At 28.2% G+C, this 13,880-nt stretch overlaps 2 protein-coding genes across 2 annotated transcripts; one reads left to right on the top strand and one right to left on the bottom strand.

Annotated features, from left to right (window-relative positions):
- Positions 1–403: 403 nt before the first annotated feature.
- LOC107030593 (type III polyketide synthase A) lies at positions 404–2,030 on the bottom strand. The gene is made up of 2 exons (XM_015231861.2): positions 1,745–2,030; positions 404–1,576 (listed from the first exon to the last, which is right to left on the bottom strand). The coding sequence occupies exons 1-2, from the start codon at positions 1,950–1,952 to the stop codon at positions 588–590; spliced, it is 1,197 nt and encodes a 398-aa protein (XP_015087347.1). The 5' UTR covers positions 1,953–2,030; the 3' UTR covers positions 404–587.
- A 4,063-nt stretch (positions 2,031–6,093) lies between these two features.
- On the top strand, positions 6,094–7,683 carry LOC107009647 (2-oxoglutarate-dependent dioxygenase AOP2-like). Its single transcript, XM_015208995.2, has 4 exons — positions 6,094–6,473; positions 6,558–6,745; positions 7,168–7,316; positions 7,385–7,683. Exons 1-4 carry the CDS (start codon positions 6,115–6,117, stop codon positions 7,634–7,636), a joined length of 948 nt encoding a protein of 315 aa, XP_015064481.1. The 5' UTR covers positions 6,094–6,114; the 3' UTR covers positions 7,637–7,683.
- The last annotated feature ends 6,197 nt before the right edge of the window (positions 7,684–13,880 follow it).

A 13,880-nucleotide genomic window follows, 5' to 3' on the forward strand; every position in this document is an offset into this window, starting at 1 on the left:
AGGGAAGTAAGAGAGTCAGCTACATGCGATTTTACTTGGATACCGTATATCTACAACAAATTACATCTAATTTTGATTCTATATATACGAGATATATGTATATGGACATATCTAGACGCGTCATATAGTTATATTCGAAATCTAAAATCTGATAAAATTCATAATATCGTAAACGAGTGTGAATTTAGATATTTAGCGCTTTAACTTTAAGATCTGATCATAACTAGTTTTTTCAAATTTACTTTTTATTTTTCCACAAAATTTATTTTTTTCTTATTGAATACCACTTCCAAAAGAATAAAAGAGACATGTTAATTTAAAAAAATTTAATTTATTGTTTTTTTTATATATATTTAAGTTGTATCGCTGGTAAACTAGTTATACAGAACATATATACAAAAGGTAAATCTTAACAAACATGTAACTATTGTTATTAGACAAATTTAACATCCTTTCTCCATGAATAATTTTCTTCCATAATTCCAACAAACATAAAATTGCATGAGTTATGAAACTCACGTCTTTCTTATTTCATATAAAAATCGAAAATCGAAAAAAGAAAATAAATAAGGTTATAAGATGTCGATTTAAATTAGAAGACTCCTAAGGAGTATGCCTTCAAACGTAATTCCCGGACCAAATGCTAATGCAAGTCCCCATTCTTCACCACCATCTTTCTTATTCTTCATCTCTTCCCTCATATTCTCAATCACATAAAAAATAGTATTGCTACTGACATTGCCAAAATCCATCAATGCCTTTCTGCTACAATTCAATTTCTCATTTTCTAACTTCATTGTCTTCTCCAATCTGTCTAATATAGCCGGTCCACCCGGATGAACAGCCCAAAACAAGTCATTGTAATTACTTCCCTGCAATTCATCATTCTTCGCTATCAATTTCTTGCAAAACTCTTCGATATTCTCCTGAATTTTCTCGGGAAGGTCCCGACCTAATTTGAAGTTTATCCCTTCATCAGTAAGCCGTCCATCGATCACATTCTTAGTCCCTGGCAGAAACTGTTGCATCGCGAAATTCAGCTCAATGAAAGGGGACTCTGTTCCAATAATTGGCTCTGTTCCAATTATGACAGCAGCAGCTCCATCGCCGAAAAGTGCAGCACCAACTAGATCGTATGGTCTAGCGTTATTAGGTGGCCTAAAACCAAGTATTGTAGTTTCAGAAGTTGTTAACAAAACTCTGCTGCCTGGATTGTTTTCAGCTATATCTTTGGCAACTCTAAGACCTGTTACACCACCATAACATCCCAAAAAGTAGAGCATTACGCGCCCAACGTCACTTCTCAATCCAAGCTCAGTGGAGAGATGAAGATCACCTCCTGGTAAACGTATTTCGCTTGATGAAACATAAACAATGTGACTGATCTCATCAACGGATCTTCCCCATTCCTTAATACAAGCCAAACTGGCTTCTTTTGCCATTTCAACAACCGCTTCATTCGCTATTTCTAGCCTTTGATTTATTGTTGGTGTGCCTTCAGTTGCTAGTTCTGGATACTTTTCCAATATTTCTTTCGACATCACTGTGTATCTTGTCTTCACAGTAGTAGTTTTGCCTACAATAATCAAATGAAAAATTGTACTGAGTAACAGTTCCAACTCTTATACTTTGACATTGTAAAAAAGAGTTATTTTGTAACGGTTAAATAAGACAATTTACCTGTTACAACATGTTAAAATAAGCTAATAGTAATAACATGAAATAGAAGTAAATTTTTGCTTACAAAGGCGCTCCAGTTTCTCCTTAATTCTCAAATCTTTACAATTGGTGTCGCGCATGTAGCCTTCAACCAAACAATCCTGAGGGACGAGTTGTGGAGGAAGAGCCTTGCCAATGGCAAGGATAGTGGCTTTTCCTGGAGTAGGAAGGCGTCGTGATGGTTGAAAAAAGTGGTTAGATGCACCATTAACATTCTTGTTGTTGTGAGACATATTTGGTTATGAGTATGTTGTGACTTAAGATTGATGATATCTTTGGTATGAGATTGTTACAAACATGTTGAATGAAGATGTATAAATGGTGAGATAAATTTGTTGTTTGGAGAAAAGTTGGTTTAATTGTGTTGAGAGAACTATTGGCATGACAAAATTTAAAAATAGTACATGCTTTAACAATGAAGTAGATTTTAGATATTTCATGATTGAGTTCTTGTACATGGTTTAATTTGTGTGAAGATATAAATAATATGAAAGCAATCTTTTCCTTCCCCGTATAATTTTCTTATTCTTATGTTGTTCAAATGTTAATAAGTTTGAATATTTTTTGTCGTCTTCTTATTTTCATTTCTAATAATGTTGTTATTCTTCTCGTGGTATGTATAAGATTTTCACGGTGTATACATGTATAACGTTAAAAATATTCATTGTTTATTTTCTTTTAGAGGTTACTAGCTATAATCAAAGTTAATTTATCTGCTTAGAGTGTATTTGATATCACAATATAACAGAAATTGTAATATCGAAAATTTGCGAATTCAGAGTCATCATTTGCACTAGAACAATCACCGATAAAATGACCAACAAGGATCGTGGCTAAGAAGTAAGTACTCCTTCATCCTTAACCAAGAGATCTCGGGTTCGAGCTCCCTTGGGTACGGAGTCGCCTTTGTTAGAGAGAGCTTTATCCCGCAACGTGGGACTTTCCTTCGTATACATTAATACGTAGTTCGGATACATTAAAAACTAGATCAAATACATAATATATAGCTTAGATACATTAAATACTTACTCGAATACATTAATATGTAGCTTGCATACACAATATATAGTCCTGATACATTAAATACTGACTCGAATACGTTAAAGAGTAAATAATTTTTAAGATTTTAAAGTAATAAGAGATAACGAAAATAAGTAAAAAAAAACGTATATATTTTCTGTAATTTGTCCAAAAGAATAAAATGGATTGGACCAATACGATATAATTGGTGGGCTGTACCCATGCTGCTCGTGTTGGTTGGCCCCTTTTAGTGAGGCCCGTCTCCAACATAACTTCATGCAAAAGCAAAAAAAAAAACATTGAAGAATTTAATCCTTTCTTTTAGGAAGAAGAATCACGTACGAACACAAATATGTAATATGTATTTACTGTATAAAATTATAATTTTTTAAAAAATTATGATTTATAACTATAGTTATGATTTTATAGCAAATTGTTTTTTCTCCTTTCCTCCCTCGCTTCTCTCTTTCTCTATGCAATACGAATACAAATAATAACAATCAATGATATAAATAAAAAGAGTAACACAAACACACATATTCACATGAAAATATAATACACAAGGCAACGGATGGATCTAATTTTTTTTTTACAAATCGAATAGAATACATATAATACAAATACATTTGTTATGAATTACAATGATGATACAATTGTATTAGTTGATATAAATTATATTCTTTAATATAGTTGATTTACACTATGAACTGAATACAATAGTCTTTTTAATACAATTGTATTCATTTATAGAAATCAATAGTATTAGTTATATTCATGATACAATTATCGATCTGATATACAAAATAATTGTATTTCTCTTCTCTCTCCCAAATCTTACTTGTCCTTTTCCCATCTCGCTCGTTTTTCTCCTCCTTCTAATAGTTAGTATTTTATTCAAATCAATTACATTAATTATATTTGTGATACAATTATCGATCGAATATATATTAATTATATATTTATATAAGTGGTTAATTATGAATATTCATTATCTTGTTATCGTTAAATATAATCTAATGACAATTATATTATTTCTACTAAATCCTTTATTTTATGAAGCTAGTTAGCTGAGCTTGGTTTTATCTTATGAGTAGTTGTTATGTCCAATCTAACTGCACTTAAATAATTGAACTTTGTCTTTTCTATGAACAACGTTTAACAAATACTCTTTGATTCGACTTAAGCATAAAAAAAGATGCACCAAAATATTAATTAGTGGAGTACGTAGTTTTAAGGAGAAATTACGTGAATAAGCAAATAATACTAGTTAATTAGTTACATAATTATAGTTTGAATTAGTTGTTATTCGTCATTAGTTTTTAAGCAAAATTACGCAGCGAATTTCAATGTATAAACATAAAGTTTTCAAAATTTGTATAACATAATTTGTATGACTTTATATAATATTATTATATAATATAATGTGTATAACAATTTAAAGATTAGATGTTTCCGTTCGTTTAAATTTGTTATTTGAGTTTGCACAAAAATAAATATAAATTAATTGATACTAACCAGTTTATATAAATACGACAAAAAATGACTAAATTATACAAATATACGAGAATTATATCAACATACACGCGAATTATACAAACAAGGTTGTCCACAACAACTTAAATTATAACTACCGCCTGTAATTATGCAGACAATAGCTAAAAAGACTAATTAAGTTTATTATAGTGATATTTAAGAAATTTTCTCTAATTTTAATAAAAGTAGATTTTCGCGAAGATAAATATGATAATTAAGTATAAGTAGATTAAACAAATAATATTAAAGAACAAACCACATTTAAGTTCTTCACGATAAATTAATACACTTTGACGCTAAATTATTTGTTGTTTGACGTTATATATGTGTAGGCTAATTATCAATCATATTTAAGGATATCTTACTGATCAGTGATCATTAGTTGAATATACATGTACTAATATTTCAGCTTAGTCATATGATTAGCTTAATCAATGGTCAATCATCTTTCCTTAATTAACTCTTTAGTCTTTAGTACTCAAGTTAAGAATGCACCCTAAAATAACAAATATTATATATCATTACCTAATGAATGAGTACATCAATCGTAGTTAACTTAATTACTCATCCATATCAAATACAAGTGGTGCTTGACCAACCATTTTTCTTTAACATTTTTAGGTATGAATTAACGTTAATTTAGATTCACAACGCAAAAAAATTTACTATAATAAATTTAATTTCTTTTAACCAAAATAACTCATTTTTCATAGGCTAAAGTTCGAATTTTAAGATCTCGAACAAAAGTCCGCTTATGACACCAAGGAATCAGCAGCGTACATAAACATTTGTGTAAGCGTGACATGCTTAATGCTTATTATTACAATCAATAGCTTATTGGATATTTGTTAGACGTAATTCGTGATGTATCATATTATATTATATAGTTTAAACTAAATAATAAATTTTAATCCATTAGTTATATGTCTCCAAGTATGTATATATATAATATAATATAATATAATATAATATAATATAAACAAATGTTAAATTATGAATCGGCTAGTTAGTTGAGCTTAGTTTATCTTATGATTAGTTATGATGTCCAATTTAAGATGTAATTAACTCTTTCTTTGTTTTTACGTGAACAACTGCTTAATAAATAATATGCGTCGCGATTAAGAAAATTAAGAAAACAAAAATGCACCAATCAAGCTTTCAATAATTAATTCTTTATAAGTTAATAATGCACCCTAAAATAATAAATAGGACACTACCCGTCAATATTAATAACTTCTTTTTCAAATAAAAGAAATTGTCTGAATATATTAACCTGATTACAAATTGTATTTTTTTAAAAATAGTTTTTTCAGAAAAGTGATTTTGAAAGAAAAAAAATTGATTAATCATTTGAAAAGTATTTTTTTTTAATAAGAAATTGCGTTTGACTAATCTTTTTTAAAATGTGTTTTTGAGAGTCAAATTACTATAAAGGACAAGTATTAATTAATATTAAGATTATTTTATAGAGATAAATTAGTTTAAACATCTATTACAAAAAATTTAGCTAATTTTTTATTTTCATAAAATTTAAATTCAAATTTTCAATCAATACACCTTTTTAAAGGTTGAAATCTTTAATTGTTTTATTCTTTTTTTCTAATCATGCAATTGCTGTTACCTTTTTTCTAATTCTAAAAGTTAACACGTAAAATAATAATAAAAAATAATGATCCATAAATGTCAAATAAAACATAAATTTTTTTATACATAAATAATTCAATGTCTTTGTAAAAAATAATAGTGCATTTTGTAAACAAGTGGATGTAACGCCTATATAACTTGAAAGAGTGATGCATATACCTATAAACCTTTAAGGTTCAAAGTAAAAACACATTAATTATGAGTGATTACAAAATTCCCAAAATTAATCTCACCAAATTAGCCAAGCACTCAAATTCTTGGGTACCATTATGCAATGAGGTTCGACATGCCCTTGAAGAACATGGTTATTTTATAGCACTATATGAGGATGCTAATAATAAAATTTCGAAGGAAATATTTGATGTAATGGAAGAATTATTCGATCTCCCCATCGAAACAAAGAGAAAAAACACTTCAGACATATACTTCTATCGTTACAAAGGCCAATTATTAACCGCTCCTCTTCACGAAAGCTTTGGAATCCCACATCCAACTGATGCTGAAGCACTTCAAAGCTTCACTACACTTATGTGGCCACAAGGCAACCAAAGATTTTGGTATATATCACAACTAGTAAATTAATTTGCATAAAGCATTTTAATTTTAATAACAACTGTTTTTTTTTTTGTTGTTGTTATAAGTGAAACAATGACATCGTACATAAAGGTAGGAGCAGAAATAGAACAGTTGGTTGATAAAATGGTGTTTGAAAGCTACGGATTACCAAAAAAGCACTATGAATCTCATGTTGCAGCTACTACATACCTCCTCCGCCCTACCAAGTACAGAGCAGCACCTGCTGGGGCGGAGGACGGTATTGGTAATGTAGGTTCGAATTTTTAACCAAACTAAGCCATTATATAAAATAATTTATCAAAGTAATACATTTTTCTAAAATTTTACAAAACTAGTATAAACGTATTTCACGGTAACGTTTTAGGGTATATTTTTATTTTTTAAAAACTAACAGCATTAGGTTGATGTACGTTACTGTAAGTAACGTTTTACTCCTAAAACGTCATTTTCAGTAACGTCTTACTCCTAAAATGTTACTATGAGTAACGTTTTAGGAGTAAAATGTTACTATGAGTAACGTATATCAATCTGACGCCATCAACTTTTAAAAAATAAAATATATCCTAAAACGTTACTGTGAAATACGTTTATACTAATTATGTAAAATTTTAAAAAAATATATTATTTTGGTGAATGACTTTATATAAAGACTTAGTTTGGTCAAAACCTCTGTAGGTTCCAATATACATACAGATAAAGGCTTCTCAGCGGTTCTATTTCAGAATCAGATAAATGCTTTGCAAATCGAAACAAAAAGTGGGGAGTGGATACCTATTGATGTACCTCCATCTGCCTTTGTCTTCGTGGCTGGTGATGCTTATGAGGTACTACTACGCTTTTTTCTTATTTATTTTTTTCATCTGGTGTCTGATATCCACATATATGAGTGTAGGCATGGAGTAATGGAAGAATATATTCACCGAGACACCAAGTGTTGATGAAAGAGGATAAAGAAAGGTATACATTGGCGTTATTCACATTCAATAAAGGAATAACAGATATACCTGAGGAATTGGTGGATGAAACACATCCTATACAATACAAGCCTTTTGATAATTTTGATTTAGTTATGTACTACAGTACTGGTGCTAGCCCCATGGCTTATGGCACTGCTAAACCTTATTGTGGTATTAATGCTCAATAGCTTACCTATTTTATTATAAATAATATGAGTTCAAACCAGTTTTAAGATGAACTCTATGTGTAATTTCAACTATCTATTTCAAATTCAATATAATATAAGATTGTTACATTTATTGACCTAATGCTCAATTGAAGTGGCTAATATAGAGATAAGCTCATATATAAATTTTTTGGGATTGTTTAGAGGAGATATGAATTAGTTTGGATTGAAAAGAAAAACAATCTGTATTGATAAAAATGAACGTTTGCAATGTATAAATATTGTTTATAAATATGGATACATCTCTAAGACATAGTTATACACAATATATACAAAGTAATGTTTTATTTATACAATATTGAAACATTAAATAACAACTTATATAACTCCACGTTAAATTAGGGCATCTCCAACCCAATACTCTATTTTACTTTTCAAATATAGAGTTCTTTATTTTTTCAGACAACTAACTCCAATCCAATTCTCTATTTTACGCTCTAAAAAGGAATAAAAAAAGAATATTTTTCTCTCTCTTCAATATTATATTATTATTTCTATTTCATTCTTATTTCTTATTTCATAATATAAATCCTTTATTTTTTTCCAAATAATTACTTTATTTAATTTTTAATGTGGTATAAAATTATTTTTATACTACATCTTTAAATAACATAAATTGCAAGAAAATATAATATATTATATAAATTAGGGGATAAATACAAATAAAGTGACATACCATTACATAAATATTCAATTTTCAAAATCATTACGTTGCTCCCATAAATGCTCTATTAATGCAATACGGAGTTCAAAATGAGCATTTTTATCCTTAATTTTTTTTACGTCTACCTAAAAGTTGTTCAAATTGGAGATTTTCATCTACCACGATTTCTATTGTAGGGTTGAAGCCTCTAAGACATCTTGAATTGGTGCATTGAAATCACGTTCATCCTCAATTATAATGTTGTGCAGTATAATACATGTAATCATTATATCATATAGCAAATCCTTTCTCCAAACACGTGACGGTCCTGCAATAATTGCAAAATGTGATTGCAAAACTCCAAATGCACGTTCAACATTTTTTCGACACGATTCTTGTTTCATCGCGAAATATTTCTTCTTTTGGGAATGAGGATCACGAATAGTTTGAACAATTGTAGACCATTTAGGATATATACCATCAGCTAAGTAATGACCCATATTGTATTCTTTTCCTTGAATAACATAATGGGCGGGAGACGCAATACCGCTAGCAAGATTGAAAAATAAATGTGATGACTCTAAAACATTAATATCGTTGTTGGTGTCAGGCAAACCAAAATGAGCATGTCGAAAGGCTAGATAGATATATCAAAGCCAAGGAATTTCGAGATAAATTAATATTTTAATAAAAAATTTAGAAATTATTAGTGATCCAAATGTTCGTGATTACCTGCAACGAGTACAACAACGAATACTTGAAAAAAGAAATTGACAGTCACAACCACAATCGCAACAATTTTCGGCCTACGTGGCACTAGTTCTAAAAAAATCTCAACACATGTTGGGCCCACAAAATAGTGTCACGTAAGCCGAATAGGGGTTGAGAAAATTATTTATAAAATATGTTCAGGGGTAAAAGGATCATAGTGTAATATAAGTATGTCTCTGAGATTTCGGGCATAGGTTGAGGGGATACTTGTACATTATCCCCATTTTTTACCTTGTCAGACACTTCCTAACTTATTTTAAGTCATTTTTTACTTGTTTTAAGTTATTTTGTGTGTGTGTGTGTGTGTGTGTATATATATATCAAACACTTTAGGAGTCAAAAAATGACTTAAAAGTAGGTTTGATAAACTTTTAAGTCAATTTAAACACCCTCTAAATATTGAACTGTTGAGGACAATGTTTTAAAAGGATGAGGCGTGAAGTCAGACGTTTTATTCAGTATGGGGCGAGACATAAGCTTCGAGACACAGGACATAAGTCTCATGAATCTACGGACCGTAATCTCATGTATATTCAATTTTTTAATTTTATTACTAAGAAAATAAGCAAAAATATAACTTTCAGTTATCTTACAAACAAATTTTAATAATTAACCTATAATATATAGAAAAAAAATATTATATTTTTTATTTGAAAATAGTATTAATAACAAATAATGAAGAAAAAAGCATTACAATTATTATTTGAGAAATATCATATTATCATTACACTAATAATAAAAAATATAACTTAAAGCAAAAAAAATACGCCCCAATTTTTAAAATTTACGCCCTATGAATCAACGTCTTTAATCTGCACCCCAAAATATTTTTTGTACGTCCCATCCCAAACTCGCCCCAAATAAATGTACTAATTATTCAATGCTGAGTATATTGTATAACAACTATAAATATTTACACTATTAAATATTATGAACCAACAACTAGATTGGACATTATAACTGATCATAAGATAATTAAAGCTAAGCTCAACTAATCAGCTGATTCGTAATTTAATAATTTATTTATAATTTTATATATTTAATCTAACTGCACTTGATGTAATTAAGTCATTGTTTATTTTTACATTAAACAATTTCTTAATAAGTTACTCTAAATAATATTCGTCTCGATTAAGAAAAAGAAAAAAGAATGGACCAATATATTAATCAGAGTATGTAATTATTAACCAGGGAAAATTTCCCGAAGATATGTATGATAATTTAATATGAGCAGACCAAAAGAATAGTAATAAAAAATAACGGAGAGTTTTTTTTATATAGACACTCAAAATAACTTAATTATGTTTCATAACTATAGTTTGTTAATTATGATTCGTACCTATAGGAGAGGAGTAATACGAGCGAGATTGGGAGAGAGAGGAGAGCGAGAGAGGACATAAAGTGGAGAGAGGTAAATGTATATGTATATCTGTCAAATAATTATATATATATGTAATTGGTATACATATGTATTTGTATATCTAGCGAGTGAAATTGAGAGAACAAGGGGAGAGGCGAGCAAGATTGGAAAGAAAGAGGCGAGTGAAATAAGGCATAGAATGGAGAGAGGAGAATTGTATACATATATCTATCAAATAATTGTATATATGTAACTAGTATATAAATGTATTTGTATATTTGTCTAGCGAGATTGAGAGAGGTGACGTAATTACAACTAAATTTAAGCTTTGAGCCATAATTAATTCAAACTATAATATATTAGTTAATTAATTAATATATATTTGTATAAGGGCATAATTTTCCTTTAAAATAACTACGTTTATGTTGCGTATGATAAATTAATAAACATGAAACTAATTATTTGTTGTTTGACGTCATATGTCCTACAATAATTATCACTTATATCTTGCTGATGAGCACCAAATAAATTTGTAATAAAATAAACTAGAGCTGTAATGGTCAAAGTTTGGTAATAAAATGTTTTTTATTTACCAGAAAAACTGTTCATGTTTAATCAATTCTCAGTCGTACTTTCATTAATCAATTCTTTATAAGTTAATAAAAAATAATGCACCATAAAATAATAAATATGATTTCATGAATGAGCACATCAATCATAATTAACTTACCCGTCCGTCCATATCAAATACTTGATATTCGTTACTAACTTTTTTTAAAAAATATTTTTTTGTCTAAATATAAAGTTTGTCCACTTGAAATTTTACAGTGGCTTAAAAACAAAGAAAAATGCTCAAATATAGAGAAAAGACATAAAATCACCATTAAAATTGTCTCGAATTTTCATAAAGACATTTTAACTTTGCGATTGTTCTATTACCCCACTAAACAATTTTGAACAGATATTATTATGCCATTTTTCGATCAGCCCCAAATTTTAAGAAGCAGGTGAGTTCACACCCCAATCATTACATGACACGTGTTAATTTAATTAAAAATATAAAGTTTTTTCATTTTAAATTAAACCTTTATCTTTTTCTTTATTTATTTCTCTCTATCTCTTACTTTTGAATTTTAATTTTGATCTATCTTAAATTTTATTTCATCTTCCACCTCCCACTTTCAAGTGATTTATCACTTCATTTTCTTTTTTTTCTTCACCTCCCATCCCCCATGTCAAATTGAAACTCACTTCCATTTTTTTTCTTCTTCTTCTCCAGTCAAATTCTTTATAAAATTCATACTATTATTTAGACTTTTAGTGAATTATTGATAACAAAATTAATTATTTTTAAAGAAAATTTAAAATTTTGAAGGTATCATCAACTACTCATTTTCATATAAATTTAAAATTAGAAATGATAATTTTAAAAGAATCAATTAATTTCTCAAAATTGGAAAGAACTTAATTGAAAAAAACTATATGATACTTCCTAATTATCTTGAAATCTAATGAGTTTATCGAATTGTTCGAAATGTAAGAAAATATTTAGATAATATTTTAAAGCTAAAGAGAGTAAAACTAATAGTAATAAAAGAAAAAGAAAGGTGAAGTTGTGATAAAAATGATGATATTGAAAGTAAGAAGCTGTAATGAATGGAGATGACAAATGAATTTTTGAAAAGAAAGAAGAAAGAAAGAGAAAAAATAAAAAGGAAAATAATTAAAATAATAAGAAAAATAAGAAAATATATTTTATAATAAAATTCTTGTAAAACTAAAATTATATTAGTTATTTTAGGCTGCTTACTCTCTCTTTGAGAGAGTGCACACCACTTCTATATCAGATGGATGAAAAACAATGTAATTATATCCATTCAAAATTGTTTAGTGCGGTAATAGGACGATTGTAAAGTTAAAATATCTTTTTAAAAATTCGGGACAACTTCATTGGTGACTTTATGTCTTTTCTCTCAAATATACAATCAAATGGTTAGAAAAGGTTCATTTATGTAATTCGTTAAAAGTTTGGCTTATCTATGTCATTGATGTTAAAAAAAATGCTAGCTCATCCATGCCATTTTTTCACTCCGATTATGCAAAATCATTTTTTACATCCCAAACAACTTTTAGCATCTTTCAATTGGAGATTTTAGATCAATCTTTTTGCTTCTTCCTAAGAACACCAAGAACACATAAAGAACATTAACAATTCCCAAATTTCAACTTTATTTATTTATTCTTTATGAAACCACCTCAAGTATCAATAGTAGTTTCCTCCGAGTTAGATATCAAAACTCAATATCTTTTGAGCGCGAATTCGACTTAACTCAATAAGACTCACTTGAAATTTCTCCAAAGTTTCAAAACATCAACATTCTTTAATAGTAGAATCTTCTCTACAACTTCAAATCATTTGAAATTTGAGAAAAGACATAAAGTGACACCCGAAGTTGTCCCGAATTTTCAAAAAGACACCTAAACTATGCAAGTGTCCTATTACCCCCTCAAACAATCCTAAACTGATATTATTACATCATTTTTTGTCCACCTGGCATGGAAAGTGTATAAACTCTCTTAAAGAGCGTGAACAAACTAAAAAAACGAATATAGTTTTTATTTTTACAAGAATTTTACTATAAAATATATATTTTTAATTTTTTTAACTTTTTCTCCTTATTATTTCTTTTTTTTTCTTTCTTCCTTCTTCAATAATTCATTGTCATCTTCATTAACTTATCACTTTCAATGTCAATTTTTATCATGACTCCATCTCTCTTTTATTCTACTATTAGTTTAACTCTCTTTAATTTTAAAATTATATCTAAATATTTTAATACATTTCAAAAAATGTGATAAACCCACTAGATTTCAAGATGATTATTAGACATTATTTAGTTTTTTTTTATCCAAATTCGAATTAAACTTTTTCAATTTACGGAGAATTTTCATGCTTTCAAAATTATCATTTTTAATTTTGAATTTATATGAAAATGAGATAAATTAAATGATGGTACCTACAAAATTTTGATCTTTCTTAGAAAAATAATTAGTTTTGTTATCAATAACTCAACAAAGCCTAAAAAATAGCATAATTTTAGAAAGTAAGAAATTTGACCAAATAAGAAGAAGAAAAGAGAAAGAAAATTGAGGGGCTCAACTTGATATGGGCGTGGGGTTAGGTGAAGAAGAAGAAATAATGAAAGAAAATGGAGAAAGCTTGAAAGTTGGGATAGAAAATGAATTAAAAATTTAAATGAAATTAAAATAAAAATAAGAAAACTAAAATAAGTCAAAAAGTAAGGGAAAGAAATAAAGAAAAACTTAAAATGAAAAAAAATAATATTTCAAATTGAATTAACACGTGTCACACAATGATTGGTGTGTGATCACACTTGCCGTTTAAAATCTGAAATTGATCCAAAAATGAT

This window comes from Solanum pennellii, chromosome 1 (genome assembly GCF_001406875.1).
Source record: "Solanum pennellii chromosome 1, SPENNV200".
Classification (NCBI taxonomy): Eukaryota; Viridiplantae; Streptophyta; class Magnoliopsida; order Solanales; family Solanaceae; genus Solanum; species Solanum pennellii.

What these genes read in the sequence shown, in the direction of transcription:
- LOC107009647 (XM_015208995.2), top strand. Translation starts at nt 6,115, where the DNA reads ATGAGTGATTACAAAATTCCCAAAATTAATCTCACCAAATTAGCCAAG. An exon ending in GGACGGTATTGGTAATGTAG is followed by an intron (nt 6,746 to 7,167) that starts GTTCGAATTTTT and finishes AAACCTCTGTAG; the next exon opens with GTTCCAATATACATACAGAT. An exon ending in TGGCTGGTGATGCTTATGAG is followed by an intron (nt 7,317 to 7,384) that starts GTACTACTACGC and finishes ATATGAGTGTAG; the next exon opens with GCATGGAGTAATGGAAGAAT.
- LOC107030593 (XM_015231861.2), bottom strand. Translation starts at nt 1,952, where the DNA reads ATGTCTCACAACAACAAGAATGTTAATGGTGCATCTAACCACTTTTTT. An exon ending in GGAGAAACTGGAGCGCCTTT is followed by an intron (nt 1,577 to 1,744) that starts GTAAGCAAAAAT and finishes TGATTATTGTAG; the next exon opens with GCAAAACTACTACTGTGAAG.